This window comes from Schistocerca piceifrons, chromosome 2 (assembly GCF_021461385.2).
Source record: "Schistocerca piceifrons isolate TAMUIC-IGC-003096 chromosome 2, iqSchPice1.1, whole genome shotgun sequence".
Taxonomy (NCBI): domain Eukaryota; kingdom Metazoa; phylum Arthropoda; class Insecta; order Orthoptera; family Acrididae; genus Schistocerca; species Schistocerca piceifrons.
In genome coordinates this window covers 174,246,910-174,261,620 of record NC_060139.1, presented here as the reverse complement: position 1 = coordinate 174,261,620, position 14,711 = coordinate 174,246,910, and the positions used below count along the sequence as shown (strand labels likewise).

Below are 14,711 nucleotides of genomic sequence, written 5' to 3'. Positions count from 1 at the left end.
GCACTGGTGGCAACCTGATTATCCCTCAGACCCCAGTGGACAAGCCGGACAAAATGTACACCTCGCCGCTCTAAATCGGCGGCCAGACTGCAAAAGAAGGTCCCTGTGAAATATGATACTATGGACCATATTTAAGCTCTTGTGGGGTGTGATGGTTACAGAAATATTCCCCAGCTTGTCACAAGCGAGTAACATCCGTGACTGGGCAGAGGAAGCTGTTTTGATCAAGACGACCCAGATCTCATTTTGGACAATCCCTCCACCTCCCCAAACTTGTCCTCTAAATGCTCAACAAAAAACTGAGGCTTCATCATCATGAAAGATTTGCCATCAGCTCTCGAAGGTACAAGGTACTGGGGCTAATAAGATCCGCTGCCATCCTTAGCCTGACGTTCCTCCCATGGTGAGGCCAGGGAGGGGAATGATTTGGGGTCATACTTCTGTGTGTTGAATTGAGCTCGTGAACGCTTAAGAGACTGCTGGTGTTTCACCACCAGCAAGAGATGATGGACTTCACTTCATCGCGTGTCATCCGCCCTGATGCCACCCACTCCGACCAAGGGGACCTCCCCATGGGCGCCACCAGCCGCAACAAAGGCCACCTGGCAGGATGGCCATTGCCAGAAGTCCTGATGCCCCAGGGGGATGGGCATCTACCCCATGGCATACATGTGGAATTAATGGCAAAGGCATCAGCAGAGTGATCCCTGTCTGGTCAGGGGGCTACAACCAACAGGGTACATGGCGGCCCCACCATAACCGACTGGCTACCATGCTGGATATCAGCTGCAAAGAAGTCCATGTTCATCGTTGATGCAGAAAGCGACACTGCATAGTGCATGGTGGAAAATGCACCCAGGAAGGTGTTCTCGCCCAAGAGGTGGAGAATGAGCAGGAAAATGTGACGATGAGAAAGTGGGCTAAAGATCTCAATGCACGATGGGCACTATGCACCATGTAAGGCACCCTTCCCCAATTGGCTCGCTCTTCGGGAAAATGTTGAAGAATGGAGGTCAAAGCCTACAGGGGACCATCATATGAAGGCCAAAATGTGTGAAACTCCTTTTAATCGCCTCTTACAACAGGCAGGTATACCTCAGGCCTATTCTAACCTCCAGACCCGCAGGGGGAATAAAACTAAAATCAAAACACATTGTAACTCTCGCAGAATGCATTGATGCAATTTCCATACTTATTAAGTGAATAAGTTTGCCTCTTTGCACGTGTTGAATGAATATAAGATTATGAGTGTGTTCTGCATGGCATTTGTCAACTCTGTGCTGTGCTTCCACTTTCTCCTGTTGAAGTGTCAATCCTGAAGTAATTTTGGACAGGGAGAATCGTCATATACCAAGGCTGAGGATACGAGACCTGATCATCTGGGCTCCTTCCTTCTAAAGACATTAGAAAAACTGGTTGAAGTTGATGTTAGGGAAAGGATGCTAACAGAGGTTCCTTTACATGTAAACCAACAAGCATATCAACCAGGCAAACCATGTGAAACAGTACTTCTCCAACTTATTGGGAAGGTGGAAAAAGTACAACACTTTCAGGAACTGGTCTCTGCATCTTCCTGGATATTGCTGGGACTTTTAGCAATACAACCTTCAGATTCATGGTTAGAACTGTAGCAGAGCAAGGAATTACGACCACCATATGTAGGAGGTTTAAGACAATGTTAAATTGAAAAAAGGAAGAATCCACCATGATGAATGAAAAAATGGTGATCAACATCAAGGAGGGGCTTTGTCGCCACCCCTCCCCCCACTGAGGAACATAGTAGTGAATGAACTTATTGAAGAGCTAAATACTAGAAGGCTACTTTTGGCAGGGTTAAGTAGATGGCTTAGTCACAGTAATACTTAGCAAATTTGGTAGTACTCTTAGAACAATGGCACAATGTTCACTGAACATTGTGCAAAATTGGTGCAGGAAACAGGATCTAAGACTCAGTCCCAAGAAAACTACTGTAGTACCATTCATGACAAAGTATATCCAGCACAAGTACAGGAATCTTAGACTTCTTGATGAACTTTACCTGTAGAGTGGGTAGTGAAGTATCTAGGAGTAAGCCTGGATGGGAAACTGCCATGGACCCCTCAAATGAAGGTGAAAGTTACTCTTATGAGCACTAGAATGGCCTGTGGAAGCCACTCTGGTCTAAACCCCAAGATTATGTACTGGACTTAAACCACTGTAATAAAACCTATGATAATTTATGTGGCTACAGTATGGTGGCATGAAGTAGGACAGACGTCTGCTTAGGAGCTTGGCAAGTTGCAACGATTGGCCTGCTTAGCCCCAACAGGTGGAATTAGCAGCAAACCCACTGCTGGAATGGAGACCACACTACACATGCCCCTATTACACCTTTGGATTACAATGGAGGCAGTGGCAGAGGCATACAGGCTAAGAACTGGAAGTAACTAGATACCTTTAGGGTATCGAGAATTCCACACATATCAGGAATGTGGAGAACATAGGAACAGTTGGGGAAATGCTCGCTGACTATACAATAACTTCCAGCTGCTTCAATAAATGTTTCAATGTAACAACTGGAAGTACGGTCCATTGGAAGAACGAATCATGAACACTATACAGGAAACATAGTCTGGTTTACTGAGGGCCTAGAGACAAAGGCATTGGGGGTGGGGTTTACAGTGTTTGTCCAGCCTCGAATAGAGAGATCAGACACACTAGGGTAGCTGCACACGGTATTCCAAGCACAAATATCCGCTATCAGGGAGTGCACAGAGAAGAATTTGTGTAAGCACTACAAAGATCGTAGCATAGAACTAACAACAGCCCAAGGGAACTTTAAGAAACACCAACACACAATGGGTGGAGAGAGGGAAGCCCTTAAGGGCAGGCTACGTGGTGAGGGTGATGAAACTGCACCACACCTATCTTCCAATGTGAAGTGTTGGAGATCAAAAGATGCAGGGTATTCAGATCATCTAGTCTTGAAGAAATTATGTCGTACTGATTGGCCTTGCTAGAGTCACAGGGAGTGAAACTGCACAATGAATTCTGCTCTGGTGTGGGCAGTAGTGGGCTGGGGCCATTTTTGTTTTTACCTCCTAGTTCAAATCAAATCAATGCCTGGCATATTAAGCCTTGGTTACTTAATGAAGTATAATTGGCGCCCCCTGTGTTTTCCTATTGCCAATTTTTGGTAGTTGTCTAAATTGGTGTTTTAATTACGTGCACACTCCTTTTAATTTTGTTCCTATCTTCGTGTTATAGTTACGTATCATTTGTGAAATGGTATTACTGTCCCAAGGCCCCAGTGGGTTTGTGAAACTAATTAATTCAGAAGTATATTTATTTAATTGTGTTGATATAAATACGTTATTTAATTAGTTCTCCTATCCCTTCGCTGCTCATTAATTTCAAAATATTGTATAACAAATGAACTGGATAAATGTTGTATATGTTCAGATCTGTTTTTCAAGAAATTCTATGTTGATGAATTTTGTTATTTTTGTAGAAGGCCAACCTAATAATACTGTTTGTGCTAATAATTGTGTTTAGTCATTGTATAGCACCTTACCACTCAAACCTACCTGCCCGAACCCTATTAGTTTAACTGATCCAACATGTATGGAGGTATTAAACATGGAGAGGCAGTGACTCTACTGATTTTGCATTGGGTGATGAGAGTTAGCAATGGGACTGTAAAGGAAAATGGTGACATAAAATTTTGTATCTAAAGGATAAATTCCCAGCAAAACTGGGATAAAGAGTGAAAATCATGCTGGGAATGAACTGGCTTAGTGAAAGCCAAGTCAATGTTTTTATATTGAGAAATGGAAAATGAGTGTGTTGCAAGGGAGTGAGAAGGAAAGTAAAAGTTTGGGGTGATCAGCTGACAGAGGAGTAGAAAGTTTCAGACAGAGGTGTGGCAAGCCACTGTAGCATCAATTGACCAGCAAAATGATGTGGTAAGCCGGATGGAAGAACATCTTGTAGAAGATAAAACCATAGACAATAGTACTCAACAATGCTTAAGGAGTGTGAAGACTTAGAACCAGTACAGAGCCAGCACCTAATAAAAGTTTGAAACCAATATAAGCAAGTTTTTATTGGAAACACCTGGAATTATCCCAGGGTATGGATGCAAATTGAATGCTTGAGAAAATACAATATTTTATGAATCTCTATATCCTATACATTAGAGTATTAGTGGGAAAGTTGGTTGGTTGGCTGGTTTGTTTGTGGGATTGAAGGGACCAGACTACTAGGGCCATCGGTCCTTTTTCCAAGAACTTTAAACACCCACAAGGAATAAAAACAAACAATGGAGATGACAAGAGACGACACAGGACAAGAAAGACACAGACCAGAAAAAAGGAATTAAAATCACACCGAGTGTGACAGTGGTTGGCTGACCACAGAAACAAAAAAGGAAAAGCCAACAACCAAGAAACACACTAAAAACCCCAGTCTAAAATAGTAGGCCAAAGGCCAGACTCGACACAAAAAAGGAAACACACTTAGATCAACAATAAAAAAAAAACCTGCATGAATAAAACTCAAAACTAAATCTGCCATCGCAACATCATCTGATAAAAGTGCAGGAAGCGTATCAGGCAGCGCAAACGACTGCCTGAGCGGAGTTAAAAGCGGGCAGTCCAACAAGATGTGGACCACCATCAAAGCTGACCCGCAGCGACAAAAAGGTGGGTCCTCGCGGTGCAATAAAAAGCTGTGTGTCATCCAGGTGTGGCCAATGCGCAAAGTTAGGTTGAACCACCACACTAAATGCCAAAGACTGATGAGGCTATACTAATATTTTCAAGGCTTTTTGAGCAAGGACATAGCACTGTCGAATCTGAAGTGGTGGATCACCAGCCTCTGCACGCAGGCTCCAGAGTTGGTCCACCAGGCTCCATTCGATATCCAAATGCCCTCATGGTGGACAGTGTCTAACATCTTGGGGTAGGAAGTATGTGATGATACATAAACCATGCTGCCACATAAAACTGCAGGAGGCAGGACTTGCCAATTTCCCACACCTTTCTGTTGAGGCATTTCATAACATTCAATAACCTGATGCTCTTGGATCATAGATCTTTCAGGTGCAGGAGCCACAATTTCTTGTCAATAGGCCCAAAACTGCATATTGTCCTTAAAATTTAAAGTACTGTACCCATAGTGAGCCCTGATTGGTTAAAACTTCAAGAGCATGGTTAAGTAGATGCAGTAGTTTTCTCTAGTGAGAACCTAAAACTAGTTTCACCGGGCTAGTTTCCAGCCATCTGATGCTCAACTATAGTTGCCTTGTTGTCACTGCAAGATCGAAGGAAGAGTAGAACACTGTGAAGTTATCCACAAACAATGCCACTGACAGTGATTGTCAACAGACAACACTGTGCATACTGCATTGGGGGGAGGAGGGGGGGGCATCCTCCTGAACAAGGCAGTCCGACATGGTATCACCAATGCAATATTTAAAAAGCCTGTCATCGAGGAAGGATTGACTAAGAAGCAATAGGCATTCACATATCTGCCATTCTAGAAGTTGGGAAAGGATGTTACACCTTCAAAAAAAAGTAGAATTAAATTGTCAAGGGCACAATGATAGTGCCTGAAACTGCACTGGGAGCAATACAAGTCACTTAGGGATTTGAGGAGCCAGAAGAGGCAGCACTCTAGCCTTCTGCCTACCGCTGGTAAGAGCTACACTCTGGTAGCTGTTAGGGTTGGTAAATCCTTGGCTGGTTTCCATACGGGAATTAATACTGCCTCTCAAGTAACGGGGTATGGTCCATCAATGCGGATCTGACTGAAAGAAGGTAGGAGCTTGCCTTTGGCTCTAAATAACACATGATGGAGCATAGTATAATGAATCTGATCCAGTTCTGGAGAGTGTCTTTGGTCGTGGACAGAGCTGACGCCAATTCCCATACGCAAAATGGATAATTGTAGTTCTCCTCAATCCATGCAAAGAAGTGGGGCCTTCACATTTCCATACTTTGACAGAACACCTGGAATTCGGGAGTTTGACCAAAGGATGCAGCAATGGTAAAAAATGTTGAGCTAAAACCTGAGCTACATATCTAGGCACATCATCAAGACCCCTTTTCCCTGCCAGGCTGCAGAGGAAGGTGATAACACCCTTACCAGCAGTAGTCCTCACTGATACCCAAACTAGTGTAGTGGAAGTGGACCACTTAATGCAAGTTATGAATTCCTTCCAGATGTTTCTCTTCTGTTCTTTTATCATTTGTCTTTCTTGGGCTTTTGGAGTCTTGAAGGCATGAAAGTTTGGTGCAGATGGACGGTGTTTGAATTTGTGCAAAACTGTGTGCCTGGCTCTGGTGGCTGAGTGACATACTTCATTCAACCAAGGAACAGGTTGTCATCTGAGATAGTTGTTATAGACAGTGGAACGGAATTGGTGGCAGCCTGGTGTACCAGTCTAGTGATATGATCCACTATCTCCCCAGTGCATATTCCTGCTGTTCGAAGACTGTACCACAGCCACTTTGGTCTTTAGAGCAGCCATCTTCATGGTCTCCTATCAACCACCATTCCATCCAGCAGATGGAGCCACACTGGAACACAAATCTGTGCTCGCTTTCCATTTGACACAGTCTGCAAGAGCTAGAGAGCGAAAACAAAAGCTATTTGCTGAATATGATCATATACCTGTCGAAAAGAACATCACTTGATCAGAGTTCAACATGCACGCTGCATATTTTCGTGTTACGAAGATATAAATTCAAATTCCACCAAACACCGCATGTTACTTTCCAAGGTATTGAAATCAAGATTGCAGCGAGCTTTTGTGAGCCAGTCGTAGCTCATGTCATATGATCTCGCCAGCTGATGACAGCATAGGACACGTGATGTAGTCAGCCAATAGCAAGATCACTCTTAAGTATCGCGAACTCACAAATAAGAAAAGTTGATGATTTAAATTAATATACAGTGTTGCTACAAGAAAAACAGAGGTTTCACATATAATTGTAGTCTCAAAGATTAATAAGCTGCAAGAGAAGCTAAGCTTCCACATATAATGTTGATCTTTTTCGCGCGTGTTACACTTTAAGATATATCACACAAATGCGCCAGTAAAATTTTTAATAACTATGTAAATGTCATCGTCTGGGCTCAAAATTCTTCTAGATGGTCGCCCTCAAAGAGTTGATTTTTAATTGAGAGTCAAATGCTCTGTGATTTAGAAATTCATTGTACACTCCGCATATAGTTCACCTTGTGGAAAAGGAAATTTGCTTTGAAAGTAACGCTTTTCAAACCACCATCCGCAATGTTTTCCCATGACCTGTTAGAAACTGATTCGTTTCAGCAGTTACCAGATAGCGCGATAACAGGCACCACTGCTCTTGCGCAGCTATGACGACACAGGAAGCCCATATGTTCGTACGAGTAAAACATTAAAAGATCTTGCACTATGTCACAAAAGAAACAAGACATCAGAGGACACTTCAAGTTCATCAGAATTTCGTGAACTATACTAAAATGCATAATTGGGCTTAAAGTGCACATTCGTATGTCCAGATTCAGATGTAAATTTTCTTGAGTACAAGTACTGTATTATCTCATGTTTGGTTCTTTATTATGGCATAATGTCACATGAGCTAGAAGATGGAAAACATGCACTTGAAATGCACGGAACAGTTGAATCTAGCCAACAGTGTGAAATTAAACACTTCGTTTCAAATAAATTGACTGCCTCAGCGCAAAATATTAATAAAAGCCAAATATCTTTAGCAAACCGACAAAAATAACTTCATTGTTCTGCAAGGTGATTAATGCTTGACTGTCAGAAGTGGAAATAAAACCTGAAAATAATAACATATTTTAGCCTTCCGTAATTATGCGAACGTATTTGAATTCATTTGATAGCTCCCGGCCACAGAAATCCGTATTGTTTTCATTTGATGTGAGATTAATAAATGAAGAGGAAACAGCAAAATCACTAAACATAAACACAGGTCATGTGGTGACTACCCACCTCCCCACCACAACTCAGACTGCTCTGTCCATCAGCTCCGGATCTACGATATTTCCGAATTGGGGCAATACTAGGTAGTGGCGACCAGCCCCACATCCGTAGCCAGAAGTGGGAGAAGGTACTACCCATACGCGACTCAACTGCGCATGCACAAGAGCCCGCCCGCAACTGCTCAAACGAATCTAATGTCAACAGCTGTCATGTCACGCTCATCGTAGGCAACTTGTCGTTATGAATCATTGCATAGTCTTTCTAAAGCCTTTGACACACTTTGCTGTTGGCAGACGCTTGTATGAGCACTATGTTTTGTTGTTGTATATGGCAGATTTCCTTTGCAGCTTATGTTTTATTTTCGTTTTTTCTTCCTCTTGTTAATGTTTTGTTGCTGCAGTATTATCCTGCAGACGTGGAATACAGTAATATCCTTTGTTGGAGTATTGGTTCTTACCAGTCAAAAATCACAAAAATTTAACTGAAAACTAAAATAATGAAACATTCCCGGAATTCTAAAAAATTCCCAGGTTTTTCCCAGATGAAAAAATGCCCGGGTTTTTCCCGGATCTCCCGAGCTGTATACACCCTGTAAAAAGCTAACTGCTCATTAATCACTCACCCAAAATTTTTATGAAATGTGCAGTAATAATGTAAGAGAAATGAGAAGGAAGTTATAGTTAAAACACTCCAGTGGCTTCAAGGTCATCTCTGACTGACTCAGATGTGTTAGGATCGTGGAGAGAACTGAATATGCCCTTCTTGAGAAAAAACTTGCATTGCATTTGCAGTACTGATAAGTAACAGGCATCAACAAGAAATTTTAAGTTTGTACAGAACTGTCAAGCCATCTAAAGTACTTCAGGCTGATTGAAAAAGTCATAAAAATTTACATCTGCTTGAAGATACGGACACTTCTGCACCTACATATTAAAGTGCGTTATGCAACCTACATATTAAAGTGCGTTATGCAATCAACCAGAATTCGACATTATGCCTCAGTCAATAAATAAAACAAAATTTTCTAAATTTATTACAAAGTGCCTGTACTGAAAACAGTGTGAGACTGAATGAATGACAATTTTTGTGACATTTTCCTTTCTAAAGTCAATTATTTTCCCTCACCACTGTATTATGAAATTATATTCTTCACTGAATGAGAATGTTCATTGCACATAAATGTGTATTATGATGTACACAGTGTTCACTCTCTACACACTTGTACTGTGAGACTAGCCTATTTAAAGAGTTGTCAACAATTATTGCAGTTTGTCACTATCAGCAGTTTAAAAATGACAAAACATACTTCAACAATTTAATGAGAACTAATTTTTGCTAAAACCCATTTCTCCTTCAATGAAAGAAGGCAAGTATTTGAGACTGAAGATGATTGATAGTAAAAGTTGCTTGACAACTCCTCCTAAACCACCGAAAAGTTTCTGAACAAAAGAGAGAGAGAGAGAGAGAGAGAAATTAAATAAAATGCAATTGTGTAAATGGTCTGTATATAGTCATATTTTAAACAGAATTTGCATGGTTGACTGGACACACAAATAACTACAGTGACTTAGACCCTCAATATAGTGACTGTGGTACCACGCATTACTACCATAAATGGCAGGAAGGCATCATCTGAACATGCATCAAGGTGAATAAAACATTGGCACAAAAAGTAAAACCAGCTTTTGTGAATATTGTGGAAAGGTATCAAATGAGCTACTCTGACACACAAACACAGGAATGTGTACAATGGCACAATAGTGCAATTCAACATAATCACCACGATGGACTACGTAAGTTATTACTCATAACGAGAATTGTAATAATTATGTCTGTTACCATATGGGTTGCAACGTTATCTCTCTCCACACTTGCAGCAATTTCATCATCACTTCAGGTTATTTGAGGTAAGGACCAAACAGAAGACTTCCACCTGGTTGCCTTCACATTCTTCAGATGACTGAATGAAACATAAATGCACAACTCCCAAAACAATCAAACAACATGCTACAGACATAAGTGAAGGAGCATGTAAACGATACTGGACAGCAATGTATCACTTGTCATGTCATCAGTCATATCGTGAGCACTTTTATATACTTCATCTGGTTGAACAGAATCAAAATAGTTTACAACTGTCACTCAACTTTAACACAAAAGTAATATCTTCATGCTTTAATAATCTCATACAACAGCTAACTGAATAGTACACTTCCAGTACCAATAAAAGATGAGCTGGAGACACAAATTTTGTCAAGCCCACTTTAGGACCAACAAATCAGCAAAGGGATATTTAAAACTAAAATCCCCATACAAGGACAATTATACAGTATACAAGGTGTTAGTATGATAACAGCTAACCAAGAACACTATCACAATTCCCTTGAAACAGAAGCGTCCAAAGCCTGGCAGCCAAAACAAAACTTACCTGCAGAAACTTACACCACAGATCTAAAAATTGAAATTTTCCTTGTAGAACTATATTCCAGTAAGCAATAGCCATGTCAAGATCTAAGCCTTTCTGTCCTGGATTCTTGGCATAGTTGAATGTAAAATGATAAAAATCTTTAAACCTTAATGGATCCTTGAGCTCATTTTCAAGTGACGGCAGTCTAGCTTTGAGTTTCTCCACACTATCCACCCTACAAATAAAAAAGTCAGATTACAAAGTCAAATTTGAAATTCAACACACATCTTAAAATACAATGCAATTCAGTGTCATTATGAACACTAACCATTAATCACAATGCCTCACAAAACATGACCATGAATAATATACGAAGTTGAAACTTCCTGGCAGATTAAAACTGTGTGCCCGACCGAGACTCGAACTCGGGACCTTTGCCTTTCGCGGGCAAGCGCTCTACCATCTGAGCTACCGAAGCACGACTCACGCCCGGTACTCACAGCTTTACTTCTGCCAGTACCTCGTCTCCTACCTTCCAAACTTTACAGAAGCTCTCCTGCGAACCTTGTAGAACTAAAACTCCTGAAAGAAAGGATATAGCGGAGACATGGCTTAGCCACAGCCTGGGGGATGTTTCCAGAATGAGATTTTCACTCTGGAGCAGAGTGTGCGGTGATCGAAACTTCCTTAAAGTTTGGAAGGTAGGAGACGAGGTACTGGCAGAAGTAAAGCTGTGAGTACCGGGCGTGAGTCGTGCTTCGGTAGCTCAGATGGTAGAGCGCTTGCCCGCGAAAGGCAAAGGTCCCGAGTTCGAGTCTCGGTCGGGCACACAGTTTTAATCTGCCAGGAAGTTTCTTATCAGCGCACACTCCGCTGCAGAGTGAAAATCTCATTCTGGGAATATACGAAGTTAATTCCAGTACCCTACAACATACCCCTTACTAAACAAAACTAAAGGTCACATGTTGTCCTATGAATTTTTTTGGCAAAACAACTTGTGGGCTGCTTTCTTTATATAATTTAAACATAAAATCCATAAATACCAGAGCAAAACAATTTAAACTTAGTTGCCATTTTTGTTTGTGTCACTCCAGATGAAGTCATACTAAAGACAAACTGCAGCAACAGATGCGATGTCTACCATAATATGTGACCCAAAAAGGTCACCAATACCAGTAGATAAATACATATTTTCAAAAGATTGATACAGGAGCTTGCAGCAAGTAAATCACATGTCTATAAATAAATTCAGACTTCCGAACGTTTACCCTGACAGTTCGCAGTCTTTCTGAATAACTGAACACTAATCTAACACAAAAACCTGTGAATCTGCTCTTAAAGTAGTTAAATACAACGAACTGTTTCCTGATTATCACAATGCATACCCCAGTTCTGTCATGCCATTCATGAATTCTTCCTTTGTAAATTCACACTGTGTGGCAGCTTTAAACTTCCACGCAATAATTAGTACAAGCTTGGATTCTGGTGATAAATTTAGTTCCTCCAAAAACTTCATAATACCATCGGCAGTCATCTTGTCTGGCTCCAATGGATCTGGTGACAGAATAATAATTAGAAACTTCTTATGCTTAACAATAGGTCGGCACAAACCTACAGGAAATGAAAATGCATACAACCTCTGTATCTGGAGAATAGCTGCTCCAGCTTCTTCTTGTCAACAGATATCTTCGGTTCTCTGAAGTATACATCAGGATTCTGAAAATAATTATCGGAGGCCAAATCCAACTTCCAATCATTTTGCGATAAGCAAAATATAGCTGTATTTTCCCCAGTTTGAGTAAAAGCTATGAATTTCTTGACTTTGTCTCTCTGTGAAGATTTCAATTTGTGCTGGAAGACAAGAATGATAAAGAAACGAAAAAATGTATTCCTTGTCTATAGCTGTCCCTCTGTGGCGCCTAACTTACTGTTATGATTAGGCTAGTGTTGTAAACGAACTTACCATGGTTGCTCACTTTCCGGTCCGGCTGACCCAATGACTTCACACAGATCTTGACAGGGATGTGTACATGTTTCAGCTACCTCACGATGGATTTTTATTTAGTCTTCGACTCTCAGTGTAATGGGAAGCCCAACTAATCTGGTATCTACTGTCTTCGATGCAATACGATATGAACATAAACTAAATTTCGTTTGGGCGGCAGAAACACAAGAATAATTTTTTCACAAATGATACTACTAACTAGAACATTGTTGAATTGAAACTATACTGATTAACAAACAAAATATTAGAAAATACGTGCTCTTCACTGATTTACGGTACAAAACACTTCACAGTCGCCAAAGATGGTTTAGTGACAATAAGCTAGTCTATGATGATGTCTGTGATCTATGGTAGCCACGCCAAAGATTGATGAGTGACAAACAATCGCAGAGCGACGATAGAAACACGACGGATAGGGCTCTTGACAGAAATTCATGTGCGATGATAGAAACGTTGCAGCCAAAGTATCATAATCTGTCTTTGTATTGATCTCCAAGCTACCGTTATTAAAGGTTCTTAATATGTTTAGAGACCCAATAAATGTATAACATTTTAAAAGTTTCACGACTGCTTACAATTGCACATTTCGAAGTTTCTCGATTACCAGTTTATTAACAACTTTTCATGTGAAGTACATCCACATTATGCGTTACAGGGATTAATTACTTTCTGCCTAGAAAATACAGTTTGGATTCCAGGTATGAGTTAACCGTAGACACCAGGTCCGATAAAACATTATTAAGAGAGCCTCTTTGTTCTGACATAATGAGAAGTGAGATTTTCTTCATCTGGATTTTGAAGTATTCTGCGTTTCTTTTCTTCTTCCCGATCTCCCATGTAACATTATGGCAGTTCTTATTTTATTATTAGAGCTATTAATTCCTTGTTCATAATAATCCTTGCACCGGTATGCAATAATACCTGTCTTAAAATAACATATTACGGATATCTACACTCAGTCCTCAGCTATGGGATCATGTTTTGGGGAACAAGTGCCAGTAACATACAAACTGTGTTCAAAGTACAAAAAAGAGCCATAAGGATAATAACAAATAGCAACAACAGGGCCCACTGTCTAGAATTATTTAGAAAGCTAGGAATTCTAACTGTTTCTTGTGAGTATATCTTTCAGAACATAATGTTCATTAAGAAAAATCTTAACATGTACAACACAAATAGCCTAATACATGACCATGAAACAAGAGCTTGTCACCACATCCATCTAGATAGAAAGAACAAGGCAAAGACGCAAAAAAGTATATTTTACAATGGGATAAAACTGTACAACAAATTACCACAAGAAATTAAAGAAATAAATGAGCCCCTCACTTTCAGACAAAAGCTTAAAACCTTTTTAGTAAGTAAAAGTTTTTATACTGTAAAAGAATATTTAACATAGATGTAGATTATTAGCAACATATGACATTATCACCAAAATATTATGTAGCCTAATTATAAATATGTGGATGACTAGTTATAAAAACTACACAAAATATGAGAAACCTGTTTAATTGTAAATGTAAATGTGTGCTCATGTGTTGTAATCTGACGACATCCATACAATATTTATTGTTCCACGGATGAATAAATAAATAAATATAATGACTTTAATTTTTGCATCAATTTCTTTAAGATTTACAGTACATTTTGTAGCTAACAGTTTGTTGCTGCTTCGACATTCATTTACCTTTTTTGAATGACGGTCTAGTCCTTGTTGTGACTCAGGGATGTGGAATTATTGTTTCTAACAAACTTTTGTTTGGAAAAGCTTCTTCAAAGAGGGAGAATTCGTTTATGAACATATTAAATTCATTGTCATCTTTGTCCATCCTGCACACCAGGCTCCAGCCCATCTCACGCAGTTCATGTTTGAGAATTTTCAGCGAGTGTCTGTTCAATAACCTTATAGATTTCAAGGTGTTGATTGCTCTCTTAAAGCACGTAACGTCATACAAAGTGAGGAGTTTCCCATCATGGTCAGACAGCCTGTCAGACACTGGAGTCACAGCGAAGCTACAACACATACTTACATCTGCCAGATGAGATGTCTGTGTATGGTTGACCTTGTAAAAGAACATTTCTTGGAGCTGCTGCCAAATCTGGAACATATCGCTCAGTCACACATTCGTTGCTGTGAACTACTAACTATGACTGACACGCTCTATGGTGTCTAAGGTTCCCAGCCCATAGAATAGTGAATAAACTTTGCGGCAGGACATTGATAAACAAAGTAGCTACACTTTACTCCAAAGAGATAAAGAATTATTTTTGCTTTACTCACAACGACTGTTCACATAGAGTCTAGGATCATTTTGGAGCTGATG

General features: G+C 40.2%; 1 protein-coding gene across 2 annotated transcripts in view; it reads right to left on the bottom strand.

Annotated features, from left to right (window-relative positions):
- LOC124775082 (DCN1-like protein 1) overlaps positions 1-12,696 on the bottom strand; it is a 49,008-nt gene extending 36,312 nt beyond the window's left edge. The window contains exons 1-4 of one of the 2 annotated variants that reach the window (XM_047249888.1): positions 12,346-12,696; positions 12,020-12,233; positions 11,768-11,936; positions 10,404-10,617 (exon numbers count right to left, since the gene is read on the bottom strand). In XM_047249888.1, the coding sequence (XP_047105844.1) occupies positions 10,404-10,617; positions 11,768-11,936; positions 12,020-12,233; positions 12,346-12,348 (600 nt within the window). In that variant the 5' untranslated portion in view covers positions 12,349-12,696. The remainder of the gene's footprint in view (positions 1-10,403; positions 10,618-11,767; positions 11,937-12,019; positions 12,234-12,345) is intronic. The other variant, XM_047249889.1, reaches the window with a different exon arrangement.
- Between the last annotated feature and the right edge of the window lie 2,015 nt (positions 12,697-14,711).